The 16970-nt window shown below is 43.5% G+C and overlaps 1 protein-coding gene across 4 annotated transcripts; it reads right to left on the reverse strand.

The window, feature by feature from the left end:
• Nucleotides 1-8: 8 nt before the first annotated feature.
• On the reverse strand, nucleotides 9-16950 carry TTC22 (tetratricopeptide repeat domain 22). 4 transcript variants are annotated; one of them, XM_081011809.1, is made up of 9 exons: nucleotides 16225-16330; nucleotides 13149-13894; nucleotides 10343-10398; nucleotides 6660-6775; nucleotides 6138-6256; nucleotides 4688-4849; nucleotides 3720-3872; nucleotides 2093-2591; nucleotides 9-144 (listed from the first exon to the last, which is right to left on the reverse strand). In XM_081011809.1, exons 2-9 carry the CDS (start codon nucleotides 13707-13709, stop codon nucleotides 125-127), a joined length of 1686 nt encoding a protein of 561 aa, XP_080867935.1. In that variant the 5' UTR covers nucleotides 13710-13894; nucleotides 16225-16330; the 3' UTR covers nucleotides 9-124. The 4 variants fall into 4 exon arrangements, with proteins under 4 accessions (XP_080867935.1, XP_080867933.1, XP_080867934.1 ...); XM_081011807.1 differs by lacking the exons at nucleotides 9-144; nucleotides 16225-16330 and adding exons at nucleotides 15335-15439; nucleotides 16812-16950 and having other exon boundaries at nucleotides 1833-2591; XM_081011808.1 differs by lacking the exons at nucleotides 9-144; nucleotides 16225-16330 and adding an exon at nucleotides 16812-16948 and having other exon boundaries at nucleotides 1833-2591.
• Nucleotides 16951-16970: the final 20 nt, after the last annotated feature.

Here is a 16970-nt window from a genome sequence, read left to right on the forward strand (position 1 = left end):
CAGAGGTGCACTGTCATTCCTGAGAGCTTGGGTTTCATCCTTCTCAACATCACCCAGTGCTTTTCTCTCTTGATTGATATTCACCGTGTAGCATGTGCTGTTTTTCTTCTATTATAATGCCACATTAGATCACTTGAAACATTCCTATAAGATCAGAATGAAGGACGCATTGACAATTGAGAGACTGTCTTTTCCTTGCCAGGCTAACAACATGTCTTGCGACCAGGAACAGCTTAAACTATCACATGAGCTAATGTCCAAGCATGAATCAACAGGTGTTGGCTATTTGGAGAGTCCCGCAAGAAATTCATTATTTAAATGCAGTGAGTATATCTCAGAATAGCAGCACCAATGTAACTGGTTGCACAGGAGTGCCAGCTTAGCCCCGTGGCCATGGGTGCCATGCAGCGTGTATGGCCTTGGCACTGAAATGTGTGGGTTCCCGTCCTCTTTATGGGAAATTTTGTAGGTGCTCAGCCATGCAGGGCCTCAGGAAGTGGGCACCCACGGGTTGCATACTTGATAAGATCAGTAAATAAGTTACTGAATATGTGATTCTGAATATGACTGTTAACATATCTGGTGGTTTTAATTAATTGCTCTGGAAATGTGGCAAAAGAACAGCCCCACAATCCATTCAGAATTAATGCATTCTGTGAGTTCAATATGTGGCCTAGCAAGAAGCCCACATGATATGTGAAGACAACGATTGATTCAAAGGCAGGTGCAGAAAATGTAAAACATACCTAACAACAAAATATAGTGAATTTGGAGGCTTTCATTCTATATTTTCAACAGACAAAACCAAACACGTACCTACATATTCTTGATTTTTTTTTTAATTCTAAATAAACATCTGCTATTATATCTCTTTTTCATTAAGTGAAAAATATGGGGTGATGGTGGTGGTTTTCTTCCAAACGGAAGAGCACATCCCTAGGTTGCTACAATTAAGTTAAATGAATGTATATATCCAAAGCAAGGACATAAGTATCAATATCTGGTCACATTAAGTTTTGATGGTTGAGCCCCATATCTTTGGCCCAATCAATCATAACTGATTTTACCTCCTCATCCTTCATGCACCATTCCAATAATATCTTATACATTTTTGCTAAAATCTTGTAGTCATTATTCAGTATTTCTGTCTGAAATTTTGATTCTTTATCAGCAAAACCCCTCTGATTTAGATCTTTTCTGAACATCTCATTAATTTGAAAAAAGTGCAGCCAGTCATTCACATAATCCTTGACTTCTTCAAATGATCTCATTTTCCATTTTCCTTCGCTTTTACACATTAATTTCTCATATGTCACCCAACCCCCTGTCATATTGACTTTCTTCACACTCATCGCCTCCAACGGCGACAACCAATATGGAGTTTTTTGTTCCAACAAGTTTTTATATCTTTCCCACACTTCAATCAGAGACCTCCTTATAATGTGATTTTCAAAACCTTTATGTACCTGTTTCTTGTCATACCACAAATACGCGTGCCACCCAAATCTATTATCAAAACCTTCCAGATCTAACACATCCGTGTCTTCTAATTTTATCCATTCCTTCAACAAACAGAGGCAAGATGCTTCATAATACAATTTCAAGTCTGGCAGGGCGAAGCCTCCTCTTTCTTTAGCGTCTGTCAATATCTTAAATTTTATCCTCGGCTTCTTACCCTGCCAGATATACCTTGAAATTTCTCGTTGCCAATTTTTAAAAATCAGAGTGTTGCTGTAAATCACTTACACCTTACCTGCTTCCCAGTAATAAATGAAGGCTATTTTATCTCCTGTTGACCTGCTTCTGTGTGCTATGCATACATACATAGTGTAAACGTTTTGAGCTTGTTTAATGTTTTGCTTTGGAAAAAATTAAGCACGCTCATTTTTTAATATGAGCACACATACCTCGACTCCTCCATGTATATGGGAGAATAATACTTGGTGGGTGCTCTAGAAAGTATCGCATTTTATTATATAGCTTTTCATAATTCTTTCCGCAAACTATGGGGAGAGCTAAACCTCTTGCTATGCCACGTGGCTGAAAAGCAAACCAGCCATTCAAAAGGAGAGTGAGCGTTCATTCCGTCTACCTTTGTTAAAGTCACACTTCATGGTCTCAAAGAGCAATTTCACCAGCTCAGTCTTCCCTCTGGCCACCATGGCTTTGGAGAGCTCAAGTACCTCAGCTGTGTAGTGACGACACACTAGCCTAAGCTCCTGCTGCACTCGCTGTTTGGGATATTTCTCCTCAGCCTTCTTCACCCACAACTCTACTTCCTTCATCAGCATCTCTGTATTCATCCTCTTCTGACTGAACAAGGCAAGCAGCATTTCCATTAAGCAACGGAAGCTCTCTGTGTAAACAGAACCCACACCATCCAGCTCTATTGCCTGCTTGAAGCATTCCATGGCATTCAGGTCTTCATTTTTTATCCGAAGGCATTTCCCCCTCAGCAGCTGGATTTCAGGCAAAACATTCCCCAGGTCTAATTCCATGGCTTTAGCAAAGAACACGAGGGCATTGTTCACGGCATTTTCATCTACAAGTAAAAGTTCCTGCATGGCATCTACTCCCATGTAGTAACATACCTAGAAGAGCAGTGGATGGGCAGGGAGGGAAAGGAGGAACACTCAGTATTTATTTAAACAAACATGTCAAAAGAACAAAGATGGCTTACAGCTTGCAGAAAACAAATCCATAAATGTTCACTGTTGAGTAACAGCCAGAAAATACATTTTTTAATATAATGGTAATGAACCATAAATTTTTTTCTTGAATATCTTGTACTTTCTCTTAAAGCACGGGGGGACGGGACCTGTGGCACTCCGGTAGTTGTTGGACTGCATTTCCTGCCAGCAATGGCCAATGGTGAAGCATGATGGGAGTTGTAGTCCAGCAACATCTGGAGGGCCATAGGTTTCCCCTCCCTTTCTTAAAAGCTTGTAGAGTGAGGCTGTGTGTTAACAGTGAGGCTGTGTAATAACAGAGTTATAGTCAAGAAGCCCCTGTATGATCAATCATTAAAGAAACTAAAACAGGACCTCAGTGACATTCAGCTCTTCATTTTTTATCTGAAAGCATTTTCCCCTCAGAATGGGCAGGTTGCGGGAGAGAGCACACCCCACAGAGACAAAGCTATTCCAGGGCAACGTCAGGGCTTTACATAGGTCAACACCATTGGAACCTTGAGTTGGTTAAGTAGGCTGCTAGGCAGGAACTTTCTATTAAATTAATGTATTATTTTAGAGAAGGGAACAAAAGATTCACAAACTATGGCCACTTCAACAAGGCTTCCTCCCAAGCACCTGGCTTGTGGGTGAGTCACACCAAATAAAACCATAGCAAGTAGTCGAACTGAAAGTTCAGAATAGCTCCTTATGTTGCTCATCCCTTCAGAGATCCATGCACATACAGGAACTTCTCTAGATGTTACTAGTGGTTAAAAATGGATATGCTCTCATCACATTCTGATTACATTTCTCAGATCTCTCTAGAATTAACACTCTAAAATTAAATAATTAAAAAGTGCAATGCTAACAATGTTTACTCAAAAATACTATTGGATTCAAATAGCGCTCGCTTCCAAGGTACTGAAGTTAAGAATGCAGCCTTAGCCCTGTTAAAGCCTGAATGAACAACAACACTTTTATTATCGTACAGATAAAATAAAGTGAAGACAATGAATATGTCTGGACAAGGTGGTTGCTTTCACTCACCTGGCCTAGGTCAAGGTAAGTCTTCAGACACGGATGCACCTTCATGACGTTCTCAAGATCAGCTTTGGCATCAGAGAGGTTTCTCTGGTCTGGCATTCCTCCCAGGCCCATCTTCACACGATCCAAATCACGCAAATATAGTTTAAGCAGCATCTAAAAATAAAGAGCTATTAAACTATTTTTTGCCCTCCCCTCCTTATGCATTAGTTTGTATGACTGTTCTCTATTCCCCAACCTCTCTTGTTAAAAGGGTCTCAGGGCTCAGAGCTTGGAAAGACCCGGTTGTACCGTCAAGGTAGGATTTTGGGGCTGAAGTGTGGGACCCCCCCATTCCTCAGAATGAGAAGGGGAGGCCTCAGACACAGCAAGGCTGACTCACCACATATGGAAGTAAGTGAAGTAATGCATACGACCATCTGAAGCCCCCTCCCATAAGTCCATTAAGTTCAGAGTCTAAATCAGTAAATTACTGCCTCTGCCAGATACTGCCCTTCATTCACTTTTAATTTGTATACCACCTATAATTACTATACACAAGGTGGTTTACAAGCTGAAGAGGTAACAAAATGGACAACAAAGATTGCATACTTAATAACAATCTGATCCAATACAAAAAAGTCACAATAACTTTAAAATAAACAGCTTATATCAAATAGACACAGATATTACTAAGCTAGATGGACCAAGGCAGGTTCATATGTTCTAACAGAGTTGGTGGCACTGGAATTTAAGCAGTGCCCTCGTTAGGAGAAGTTGCAAGAAGAGACTTTTTGTTTATGCAGTTAAACCAAAATAATTGATGCTGCCCAGATAGGCAGCTGCATTGATGGCTTTTCAGGAAGCACAATGCTGACAGACACCATAACCCCTGCCCCTATTAATACAAAAAAAAAAACAACAACCCCCAGCTGGTCTCCCATAGCACTTGTATGTTACAAAGGCCTTGTTTTTAAAGGAGAAATACATACCTTGGCACGCATGCAATATGCCTGCCAGTTAAGTACTGGATCTGGCAGCACATCTAAGGCCATGTTGCAGACTGCCATTGCCATCTCTTGCTTGCCAAGGAAGTGGAAGATTTTTGCTAGGCGGTTCAGAACCAGTGGGTTTTCTCTAGCTATCTCTATTGCCTTAAAAACAAACAAATCCACAATACATTGTTCCATTAGTGAACTTCTCCTTGCTCTGTTGAACAATGGGCAATGAAAGGAGAAATTTATGTGTCAACATTCAGCTTGGCCGCCATTGTACATTATGCCCTTTGGAAGGACTGAAGTGTGTGAGGACGTGAATTGAGGTGGCACCTTGCTCTGGATGAGAAGGAAATGAGCAAAAGAGGGTATCTCTTCCCTTCTGTTAATTACAGCACTGCCTTATATATATCTACTCATAAGCAAGTGGTAGCTGGCACCCATTGGAAAGGGGGGAAGACAGGGAAGCCAATAATAGGTACACCCAGAGTCAACGAATTCTAGTTTTGTGTTCATCCTCAAGGGTAGAAGGGGTCTTTGTTTTATAATACACCCGCATACATCCATAATTATAATTAGCACCACTTGAAACACTCACAGCATTAACACCCCAACAGATCTTGCTTCTCCACTGGCCACAGCTTTGGATCTAGCACAGGCCAAATACATCTCTCTCTGCAGCTTCTAGCTTCAGCTTTGCAGCTCCACCCACTCTGGCTATTGTTCTGCTAGCAGCATGGCAGGGCCAGATTAAGATAATTTAGAGGGCCTCCATATATATCTTATTCAAAATATAAACAGTAATAAACAGTAAAATAACATTTTATCTTTCAAAATGAAACAAAACCCACAGTAAGGTGGAAAACAATGTTTATTTTTGTATACTTTTTGTATACTTTTGTATACAGTACTTCCACTTTATTTATATTTGACAAATTTTTCTCCTACTTTTTCTAATTGCAAAGTCTTTGATCAGATCCTCAAAACTAACCTTACGCAACACATCTGCTTCTAAACTTAGTAGAAATAAGGCACCCAGCCTGCCTTATTGCATAGTTGTTCTGTTGGGATTTTTGATATAAGGTACTTCAAGTGAGAAAATGGAAGCTCAGCTGAGCAATTTGTGACTATTAATGTTAAAAACCCATCAAAGGAAAATTTCTGTGGTGCCCCCCCCCCCATTTTGCTTAATGGTTAATCCAGCCCTGCAGCTGGGTGAGGGGTGTGTGGGAAAAATCTCACCCATTTGTTTTATGGTACAGAGCAACTTCTTTGATTATGCTAAATCATGGTCCTTAACTAGCCAGGTAAAGCCATTAACCTGACAAAGGAACTGGTTTGGAAAGCTTGTTCTTATGCATTCTACCCCCCCCCCCCCCAGATAGGGGCCCATGGTATCATCCAGGCAGGACCCCCCCCAAAAAAACCCCAACAACTCGTAACCTACTTTTCCAAAGCAGTCGAGGGGATCTGTCCCAGAGTACCCACAGTCATGAATAGCCATAGGGGTATCTGAGAAGGAATATTTCCTTTCAAACAATATCCCAAGATAGCACCAGGCCAAGGCTAGAAGAGAAGGAGGACAGAATTGAAAGCAGGGCAACATATTACAAACGGCATTGTAAATTCCACTCTACCTTCTCCAAAGCAATTCAAAATGATTTACAGACAGTTACTGAGGTTGGGTTATAGTAGAAAAGTTACAAAGGAACGTTTTATGCCACCTTAAACCAAGCACTGAGGTTTCCTAGCTGATGAAACAAACCACTTGTGAAAATAAAGAGCACAGTAGCTTGCCTCAGTGGGCATGGAGATTGCAGCAATGAAGACTCAGTTGAACTTCTGCTAGCTGAGCTGAAGAGCCCAATTACACACACCTGGGTTGCAACAGTCTTGCGGGATGCAGAGCTGCATGTGTAAATTACACATGTAATTACATGGTTTCGATTGTGCAAGTGACTTCTCCTACCTCTATAATGTAGGCTGGAGCACTTCAGGACTTGCTGAAGCAAAACCAAGGTTCTGTTGAAGGCTGGCAACCTTTTTTCCTCATCATTGCCCTTGTTCATCCACATCGCATCCAACCTGAAGTGAAGAGAGAAAAAGGCTATTGTGATTTGTTGTTCTGCATATACAGAGCTCTAAAACTGGCAAGCAAATGATTTACTCCAAATGCCACTGTTTTACCCCCATCCAATGGGTTTGGCAGCAATATTTCAAAACAGTTAATATAAAATACAAAAGACATAAAATGCAATATATAGTTCCCCAAAATAACCACCATCTGCTGCAAAATAACCCTTTGAGCAGCGTTTCTCAACTGGGGGCACAGGTGAAAGTCGTGTAAATGGGGGCCATGGAGGGAAGTGAGAAGTGAAGAAAACAGAGGAGTGACTGAGAAAAGAAAAAGAAAAGAAAAAATATTTTTAACAAGAACTTTACAATTACAGTGGTGCCCCCCAAGATGAATGCCTCGCAAGACGAAAAACTCGCTAGACGAAAGAGTTTTCCGTTTTTTGAGTCGTTCCGCAAGACGAATTTCCCTATGGGCTTGCTTCGCAAGAGGAAACGTCTTGCGAGTTCTTGCGAGTTTGCTTCCTTTTTCTTAAAGCCGCTAAGCCATTAATAGCCTCTAAGCCGCTAAGCCGTTAATAGCCGCTAAGCCGCTAATAGCCATGCTTCGCAAGACGAAAAAACTGCAAGATGAAGAGACTCGCGGAACGGATTAATTTTGTCTTGCGAGGCACCACTGTATATGTCTATCGTAGTATAGTACCCCATATAGTGAGCTCCCGTTGCTCGGACCCAGCTCCTGCCAACCTAGCAGTTCGAAATCTACCTAACATGGTTATGGGTCAACGTGAAGCGTGTGAGAAAGGGCTTTGAAGCTTTATCTGCTGATCGTCAGTTTGATCAACTGCCGGCGACTTCAAAGAGGCAGTTCGGAGGAGGCTGACAGAGAGGGAGCTGAGAGCCATGACGTCCGGAGTTCCCAGTTTGGCTGAGTGAGTGAGTACCCTTTGGAAAAAGCCAACAGAAGGGAGGCAATGGCTCGGCCCTGTGACCATGGCTTTGAGTTTAAACTGCCATGTCAGAAACTGACTAGCCACAATTGGCTGCAGTGGAGCTTTCAAGTGGAGCTTTTGCTAGTTGGGGAGCAGCTTGGAATGCTGTGAGCTGAGTGAAAAGTGAAAGCAGCTTTGTTACGCAGCTGCACTCTGAGAGAGAAGGACGCAAAGAAGATGCAGCTTGAATCAGATGGTGTTTATGGATTGTAAATATGCTACTTTTGAGCAAATAAAGTGATATTAGGAAAGAAGAAACGTGTGGGACTTCTTTTACTGCCCTTTCAACACGGACGCTGTGCAATTCTGCTAATTGCTTTACGACCTGCAGAGGCTCGCAGGGGGAAGTGTGCTGGACGCCAAGAATAAAGCAATAAATCTACCTAACAAAGCACATCAAAGTGCAAGTAGATACCTTCCGGCGGGAAGGTAAACGGTGTTTCCGTGTGCTGCTCTGGTTCACCAGAAGTGGCTTAGTCATGCTGGCCACATGACCCGGAAGCTGTATGCCGGCTCCCTTGGCCAATAAAGCAAGATGAGCGCCGCAACCCCAGAGTCAGTCACGACTGGACCTAATGGTCAGGGGTCCCTTTACGTTTACCTTTACCCAATGTAGTATGATTAATCTTTTTAAAAAATTATACCATTTCTACTTCAGTTATAGGAAGGAACACTTGTTATAGCTAAGCCATTGGTTGTAGCCAATAGAAGGCTTTTTTCTAGGCTAGTTGCAGTGTTGGGAAACAGCTTTGGGAGTGGTCATAAGTGGGGAGGGAAAGATTAAGGCACATCTTGTTTTTAAAACTTGTCAAATGTTGCGCCTTATACAGAAATGAATGATGCTTTGGCAAGTCTTTCTGCAAAGCATTGTTCTTTGTCCTTTCTAATTTTCATGTGTCTATATTGTTGACACTGTGCTTTCCACGACAATTGATTTATCTCTGATTTTGTAACGAAACCCCTTTGTTGTAACATAGGGAGGAAAGATCGTGGATCAAAATCTCTGTGGTTGTCTTTGATCTAATGCTGATTGGTTCATAGTTCTGTATGGTGCAAGGTGCCTACCAGCACAGTATATGAAATACAGCCAACAAGAAACATAGCAGAAGTAAATGGAAAACAACCCCCCACCCACTCAACCTAGCCTTAACAACAGTACTTATGCTCATTCAAAATAAGTATTTCCCTGTGCGCTATGGTGGTTCTAAGACTGTAGCGCTGATAAATTAGGCCCTAATCCACAAATGCTTAACTCTAATAATAGTGCAATAGTGCATCTACTCAGAAGTAAGTCCTACTTCAGTGGGGGTTATTTCCAGGTAAGTAACTTTCCTTCCAAGGCTAAAAAGGTAAAGGGTGATTTTTTTTTGCTGCAAAGTCCGTTCACCCCTCTTGGTGCAGCAGCGTTGCGGGACGGCAGAGGCTTCACTGGGGCACCAACGAGGGAACTGGAACAGCGGTGCCCTTCTTGGATCCTAGCCTGCACCCGGCTTTAGCGAATAGGGATGCAGGCTAGGGACTCGTGCTGTGCCAGGGGGCAGAGCTGACAGCTGCCCCTCCTGAACCTGCCTTTCTCCTTTTCTTTTTGCATCTGAAAGTGATATGCTTCGTCCATGTTGGGCCTTAACTCACTCCAGAAGTTCTTGTGTGGTATAGTGGCCTTTGCCAACCTGGTGCCCTTGAGCTGTTTTGAACCATGACTCCCCATCAGCCATGCTGACTGAGGTTGATGGAGAGTTGTAGTCCAAAACAGCTGGAAGGTACCTGGTTGGCGTAGGCTGGACTACAGCACTGGACTATGGATCAAACCATATAATTCTGGGAGGTCTGGGATCAGATGTCCTCATGGAGATCTTGCAGTTATGAATAATGATAAATGCGGTCACAGGAATCCTGATTCAGATCAGGGCAGCAGTGTTCGGGTTTTTTGTTTCTTGTTTAACTCTTTTCTAATGTTGCTTTCCTGACCTGAATTGATCCCCCATTACCTGCAACTCGTTCCTTGTGAGACAAATTTCAGCCAGGGTAGGGGAATAGGACATCATAGGACCACACCTCTGATCCAAGTCTGGCGATGGCAGAATTTATGATTGAAAAACATGCTAGGAATCTGATGCAGTGATGTCTAGTTGGGCCACGAAACTCACTGGCATTGGAGCAAACGGCAATCCGTAGAAAACATGAGTTGCCATTTACTAGGGCTGCTGCGCGTCCAGAATTTCCTGGACATAGTCAGAAATCACTGAAATGTCTGGGAAAATCTGGACATATGGCAGCCCACGTCGGTAGTGTAGATTTTGGCAAATTTCATTAAAAATAGCTCAAAAACTATGGCAACCCTACCATTTGCTCTAATTCAGCAGTAAATATTGGGTTTTCCTGGGGAAAGCATCGGGCTAATTTTTATAGAGCACTCAGACAGAAACCGGGGAAGCACAGACCTGTGCCCAAGAAAGCACGGGGCCAAAAGTAAATGTGGATAAGCCCTAAGTGGATTCCATCACAAAAAGTTCTAGACTTGCCCCTCGGAGCCCATCTTGTTTCTCTTTCCTTTGAGGTGGCTTTTCATCCTGGATTCTTGCCTCACCTGATGTGCAGGGTGGCCATAGTGAAGTACCAGCTTCGTTTCTCCTCCAAAGGGATCTGAAAGAGGGAGAGAGAAGTTCTTAGAAAAGCAGTATTTGCCTCCCTGCAAATACATTTTAAAATATCATTGCCTTCTATTTATTTTCCAACCATTCTTTGGTTGTGGAATCCAAGGTGGCATTCATGTGGTTCCCAAGCAGTGGCCACCCAACCAGCCACCTGCTTAGCTTCTCTAAGGTGATGGGCTTCAGGTGCCTTCAGGTCTGTGCTGAACACCAGTTGCTCCATTAAATCAAGGACTTTGGCAGCTACTCCTGTCCTTGCCATGTTCAATAATGTAATATTAATAATGCAATGCATATTAGGAAAGATGCACATTAAATGGTGACAAGAAAATCACAAACTGATGCAGGAATGTGATGAAATGAACTTAAGACTGGGAAAATGGGAAACTAAGAGAAATCAAAACTGACCAATTCTTTCATTTCTAGAAGTAAATCCCACTGATATCAGTTGGATTAATTCCAAAGAGCACAATCCAGAGAACATATTCTTTTTCTTGTCTCTCTGTGTGTCTGTATATATGCTGATATATACACATTGATTCACATTCAATTGATTATTGATTGATTGATCAATAAACAACTCAGACTAATTAGCTAAGATTTATTTAATTGGGCAGCCATGAGTAACAGGAAACGGGCTGTAGCTAAAAGAAGCTCTGAGCAAAACAGGTAGAATAGCAACATTTTTATGTGACTCAAGGTGGCAATTATTTTCTGAAACACTTTTGTCGTTACTAGTATGGTTAGTTTGATGTCCCCCCCCCCCACTGCTGCTGCTTTCTCTAATGTCTTAAGAAGTTTGGACTCTGCACAGTTGTAGTTTAAACATAAATATAGCCCTGCCCCTCAGTGCAAACATTTTGCTTTGACAAACAGTGCTCCAGTTCAGCCACCTGCATATTCCCTGTTGTCTGTTGCTGCAGGAGATGATAAACTGGGTGTGCAAAAGGTTGCACCTTTGTTTGGACAGCTTGAGCCAAGTAGTCCAGAATATTTAAAAAGCATCTAATCAGAAAACTGGATAGAAATTTGTGCAGAGGGCTGTTCAGGGACTTCTTGGGAGCACTGCAACCACTTCTCTAATAGGTTTGAACATTCCAAATAAAATATTTGAATTGGCCTCATCTTTGGTTATGTCTGGTTCTTTCTTAAAGCCACATGTCTAAAGCATCTTAGATTTATTTATTTTTTAAATTGATCAAGGTTGCGCCCAGTTACAGAATCCTTGTTTAAATTTACCCCCTCCCCTGTGGCAGCATGCTCCTCCCATCTGGGAGGATACCAAAACAAGCCCCACCTCCACCAATGACCATAGCTGTTTCCAGTCCTCCAACTTTTTTTAAAAAAGATTTTTTTTTATTTTCTTATTACAAAAATTGTACATGCATATCATAAAACATGACATGACCAACCCAAAAATGAGTCACTAGAGGGGTAGAATTCTAAACATATGATTTTAGAGTGCATAATAATGAGGTGATTAAGTTCCTCCAACCTTTCCCTGTGATTCTGAAGCCACATTTTCAAAAGAACCTAAAGACCTGAAGCTCCTATGCAGCACTGTGCTAGAAAGGTGAGTGTCATGCCCTGACTTTGTACCTGTGTGTCAGCTTCATGGTGGTGAACGAGGGTAGCAGAATGCATTGCCTGGCTGGCAGCTGTTGCTGTAACCTGATGTGTCTGAGCAATGCCCCAGAAAACTATCATGGGCTGGTTGTGACACATGTGCAAGCCCTTCTATAGGCATTTCATCTGCTGCAAAGACTATGGGTCTGACATATTGTAGCAGCTTTTTCCTAACAGGATGGTTATTAACCACACACATACAAAAAAGCTTCAACCCATCAGGTCAAATGCCTGCTGGAACAGAACAGTCTTGGTCAAGCAGTGAGAAGCCAGGGGAGATAGAGAGCAGAGACACCTCCATAGGAAGCTGCGTTGCACAGAGTCAGGCCATTGGTCCATTTAGCTTAGTATTGTCAACACTGACTGGCAGCAGCTCTCCAGGATTTGGGACAGGGGCCTGTTTGGAGATGCCAGGAACTGAACCTGGGACCTTCTGCACGCAAAGCAGATGCTCTCCCTCTGAGCCACCTCCCAAAGTAGGGAGCTTCACAATCAAACTGAGGTGCCATTGAAGCATAGCAGGACAAAAGGGCCTCTCAGCCTCACAAGAGGCCGTGAGGATCTAGGGCTCTGATTCTAAAAGTTGGCTTATCAGTATTATCCATTGGCATCTCCTTTTGTTTGCTCTTGCACATTTATGCAAGATTAGGTGTTTGAAGGCTACAAGTGGTTTAAATGAAGCGGTGGTTCTTAGTGAGAAGAGCTTTCTCTTGGCCTGACTTAGCTCCCAGAGGGGTTGTTTCCCTCCAAAATAGCCTAGCAAGCTAACTGGAGATGCAATTGCTGCTGTAAGAACAAGCACCTTTCCCTACACAGATCAACAGCTAAGATGCCTAACCTACCTCACAGGGTTGTTGTGGGGATTAAATGACGAGGGGGGAGACCATGGATGCCGCCCTGAGCTCTTTGGAGAAAAGCTGGGATATAAAGGCAATAAATAAATAACAACAACTAATGCAGCAACCACACTTCTAAAACATTTCTAGACAACAGACGAGTATGGTGCGCCTTCTGAAACAGAAAATGAAAAGGGGTGTGTGTGTATTGGCTAGTATCCTTCCAACGAATGACCCATTGAATGGCAAGTGACATCAGAAGGTAAAACAGCCTGCCTACCTGCTTCCCATAAGCAAGAGCCTTGCCGTAGAGAGTGAGGCCTGCAGTCAGTTTCTCCATCTTCTCTTCTTCGTTCACCAGCCCAACGTCGAAGGCGTAAGCATAGCCCTGCTCAGCCAAGCAACGGGCTGTTCTGAGCTGGGGGTCCCCTTGCGGCTTGTGGTCTTCTGAATCCAAGCCCATTAAGAGGGAGAGTCTTTCGGTGCACCTAGCCTCTTCTTGCTCGTTGTTCAGCCTATCATAAACGTAGGCGAGGTTGGCCCAAGTGTTCAGATTCTCAGGGTCCTCCTGAGAGATGCAGAGGAAAATCTCCTTGGCTTGCTCCACTTCTTCCAGGTAGAAAGAAAAGACCCCAAGGAGGTTTCTGATGGCATACTGCTGCAAGCCAGTTTCGAGCTCTAACTCATAGGTTAGGCTTTCTCGTTTCAGCTTCAAGTCTCTCCCTTGGAAATTCATAGGTGAAGAAGACTCAAAGTTCAAGTTCATATCTAAGTGAAAGTGACCTGGAATGTAATCCATCTCGTCAATGAGAGTATCAATGTCCACCTCGGCTTCTTCCATTTTCACGTTGGAAAGAGTATCAACCACTCCAGGCTCTCTCGAACAGCTACTTTCTCCTGTTATTTTTCTATTCAAGACGTGGTTTTTTTGTTTGTTTTTTTACTGTCCTGTCAGGGTATTTGCCTTTGGAAATCCTCCACCTCTTTCTCTACCTGTATTTCTGGTTTAGCTGATTCACATGAAGTCTGGGAAGGGAGGAGCAAAATAGAACGCTTGTCATTCCACAGCCAACCAGCTGGTTCAGGGTTCTCATTTGGTCAGTGAATCGCAGAAAGCAAAGACAAGAACTGCTCAAGCAACCCCTCATTTGTCAATAAAGGAGAAAGCTCCAGGTCCTGGTAGGCTACCGGTGTATGGCAAATACAGTGATCGGCTCCTTTGAACAAACTTGCATTTCAAGTACGTTATTAACATGCCTTTGAAAAGGCTAGCAGCAGGGAGAGCAAATGGTGCTTCACCCCAGCTACCCATAATGCCAACCCATTACGAGAAATGCTTTAGAATGTCAAGTTTGGAACTGAGTGGGATGCAACCTAGTACAAACCATATTGTTGCACAGCACTCCAATCTCCGAGCAGTGCAAGATCCCAGAGTTTCTGGGAACTTACCCAGGGTTTGCATTTCCTTTTGGAAATGAGACACAGCGGAGACTCTAAACCACGGAGCCTCTTGGGCTTGCCGATCGGAAGGTTAGCAGTTCAAACCTGCGCGACGGGGTGAGCTCCTGTTGCTGTCTCATCTTCTGTCAACCTAGCAGTCTGAAAGCATGCCAGTGCGAGAAGATAAATAGGTACCACTGCGCTGGGAAGGTAAACGGCACTTCCGTGCGCTCTGGCTTCCATCATGGCCAGAAGCGGTTTAGCCACGCTGGCCACATGACCCAGAAAGCTGTCTGTGGATGAACACCAGCTCCCTTGGCCTGGAAGCGAGATGAGTGCAGCACCCCATAGTCACCTTTGACTGGACTTAACCATCTAGGGGTCCTTTACCTTTACTTTTCTCCAGTGCTTTTTTTCTGGGGGTATGCATACCCCTAAACATTTTGTGAATCTAAGTTTAACCTCATTGAGGGGCAGTATTTCAATAGGAGTAGGAAAATGAGAGTACCCCTAAACATTTTTTTAGAAAAAAATGCACTGCTTTTCCCTACCTTACATATCTATACACAACCTAAGCCTACAATGGAGGGGTTCACAGCATTAGCGTCTCAAAAGGGCCTTGTTTCTCCCAAAGCTGCAGCCTTGGATTTAAGCAGAGATCAAACATTGTGCTCTGCCTCTCTGGCTGTCCAGCCTGCAGCTTAACTTTTAGGTCACATTGCACACACTTTCAAGTCTAATCTCTGGTTTTTGTCTTTCTTACTATCTAAGAAGTAGGAAAGGAGGGGCCCCACCCATTTGTCACCTGGCACAAAACCCCTTTTCTTGGTTCTCTTAACGGCCTATCACCTAAACACAGGAAGCTAGCCTGCCTTCTATTTTAACACTTGCTGGGCCCAGGGGTTAGAATGGGTCTGGCACCCAGTTTAACAATATCAGCCTTGATTAAATGCTAACGCTTGCTGGATCCAGGGGTTATAGGAGCCTGGCACCCACAAACTCACAGAAATATAAAAGACAAATTACCATTCCTTGTTCCTTTTCCCCTAGGGGTGGGAAGTTCCAGAGGTAGTCTTGGGTTTCCTTTGGAAAACCCTGGAGATTGATGGTGTCTTCATAAGAATTTTATTGCTTGTATTGTGAAGACAAAAACATTCCTTCTGCAGGTAGGGCAGCTGCTAACCTTGCATCAGAGTGGAGCCAATACAGCCTCAGATTGCACCCCCATTTACCTACCTCCATCTAAAACAGGGATGGGGAACTGGATCTGTCTATCAGGTGATTGTACCTTCAGGTGTGAAGGAAAAAGCTCCCTTTGCAGCTGGAGCTCCTTAAGAAGACTCTACCTTTGCCTCCCTGGCTTGAATTCAAGCTGCAGCTGCAAATAACGAATCAGAAATGCGCTCCTGGTTTTTCCTTTGCAGCCAAGACTTGGCTCTTTTCATATTTGGCATCTTTTGAAAGTGCCAGTTTTCCCTACCAAGGAAGAAATGAGGACCTCATGGCTTGAACTTCCCCTGCTTGACGTCATATATGACAGCAGACATGGGAAAGGTAGGTATGGCTTGGCAGTCCAATTTCTGAGGCCTAGCAGGCCTGAATAGTTCCATGGGCTGGAGGTTCCAAACCACTGATCTGAACTTTCAGCCACATTACCATCACCACCAGGCTGGGATGTGGATAGTTTCGGTTATCATCCTTCATTGCTCCCAACAGCAGAGTGTCTAATTCAGGCATAGGCCCTCCAGATGTTTTGGGACTACAACTCCCATCATCCCTGACCACTGGTCCTGTTAGCTAGGGATGATGGGAGTTGTAGTCCCAAAACATCTGGAGAGCCGAGTTTGCCTATGCCTGATCTAACTGCATGTGTGAGGAGATACCTTTCTCCCAGTGATTAAAACACCTGGTACTACCTGGTCATGGTTGCTGGGGAGCTCTCATGGATGGGGGTGCTAGTCTCCTCTGTGGTCCCCACGGAACCTCTGAAAAGCGGCAGTTGAAACTGCCACATCAGCTGAGGCCTGGAGAGGGATAACTGCCACTATCACCTCCCCACCCTGAAGTTTATAAGTCACCACTACCTTGTCAAAGAACCTCGTTGTTGTATTATTTTGTACTATTATCACCTTTCAGTTACTGTCATCTAGCCTGGAGGCCACGCAGAAAGGTCTTCAGAATATATATATATATATATATATATATATATATATTATACAAATATATAGAAATCCTGGTGTATCATAAACATATAAATGATTCTTTATTTGCTGCAAAACTGGCTGCAGACTACAACTGTTTCTCTGCCTCTCCCTTTAGCTGAAAGGCGTTGGCTCCTGAAGGTTGGATGGAGGGGCTGATCCTTCCACGTGTCACGATCAAGACAAGTGGTGACAGTCCTGAAAGAGCAACCGTTGTACACCACCTCTCCCACTCCCTAAACCTTTCCCATATTTTTACTTCAGCTTGCAGTGCGAGATAAACGGTGGAAGACTCTTATCACCTGGACATGCCCTAAATCACAACAATGTCCTTTTGTACCACATGGGATTTCTGGCACTGAACCACCACAGGTGCCTTCAGCACTGAGAAATCCTCATGAGCATATCAGGCTGTCTGAAGACCTGCTCCTCCCAGCCACCTGGAAACAGAAAGCCAAGCA

The sequence above is a fragment of the Podarcis pityusensis genome (genome assembly GCF_964106645.2).
Source record: "Podarcis pityusensis genome assembly, chromosome: 6".
Taxonomy (NCBI): domain Eukaryota; kingdom Metazoa; phylum Chordata; class Lepidosauria; order Squamata; family Lacertidae; genus Podarcis; species Podarcis pityusensis.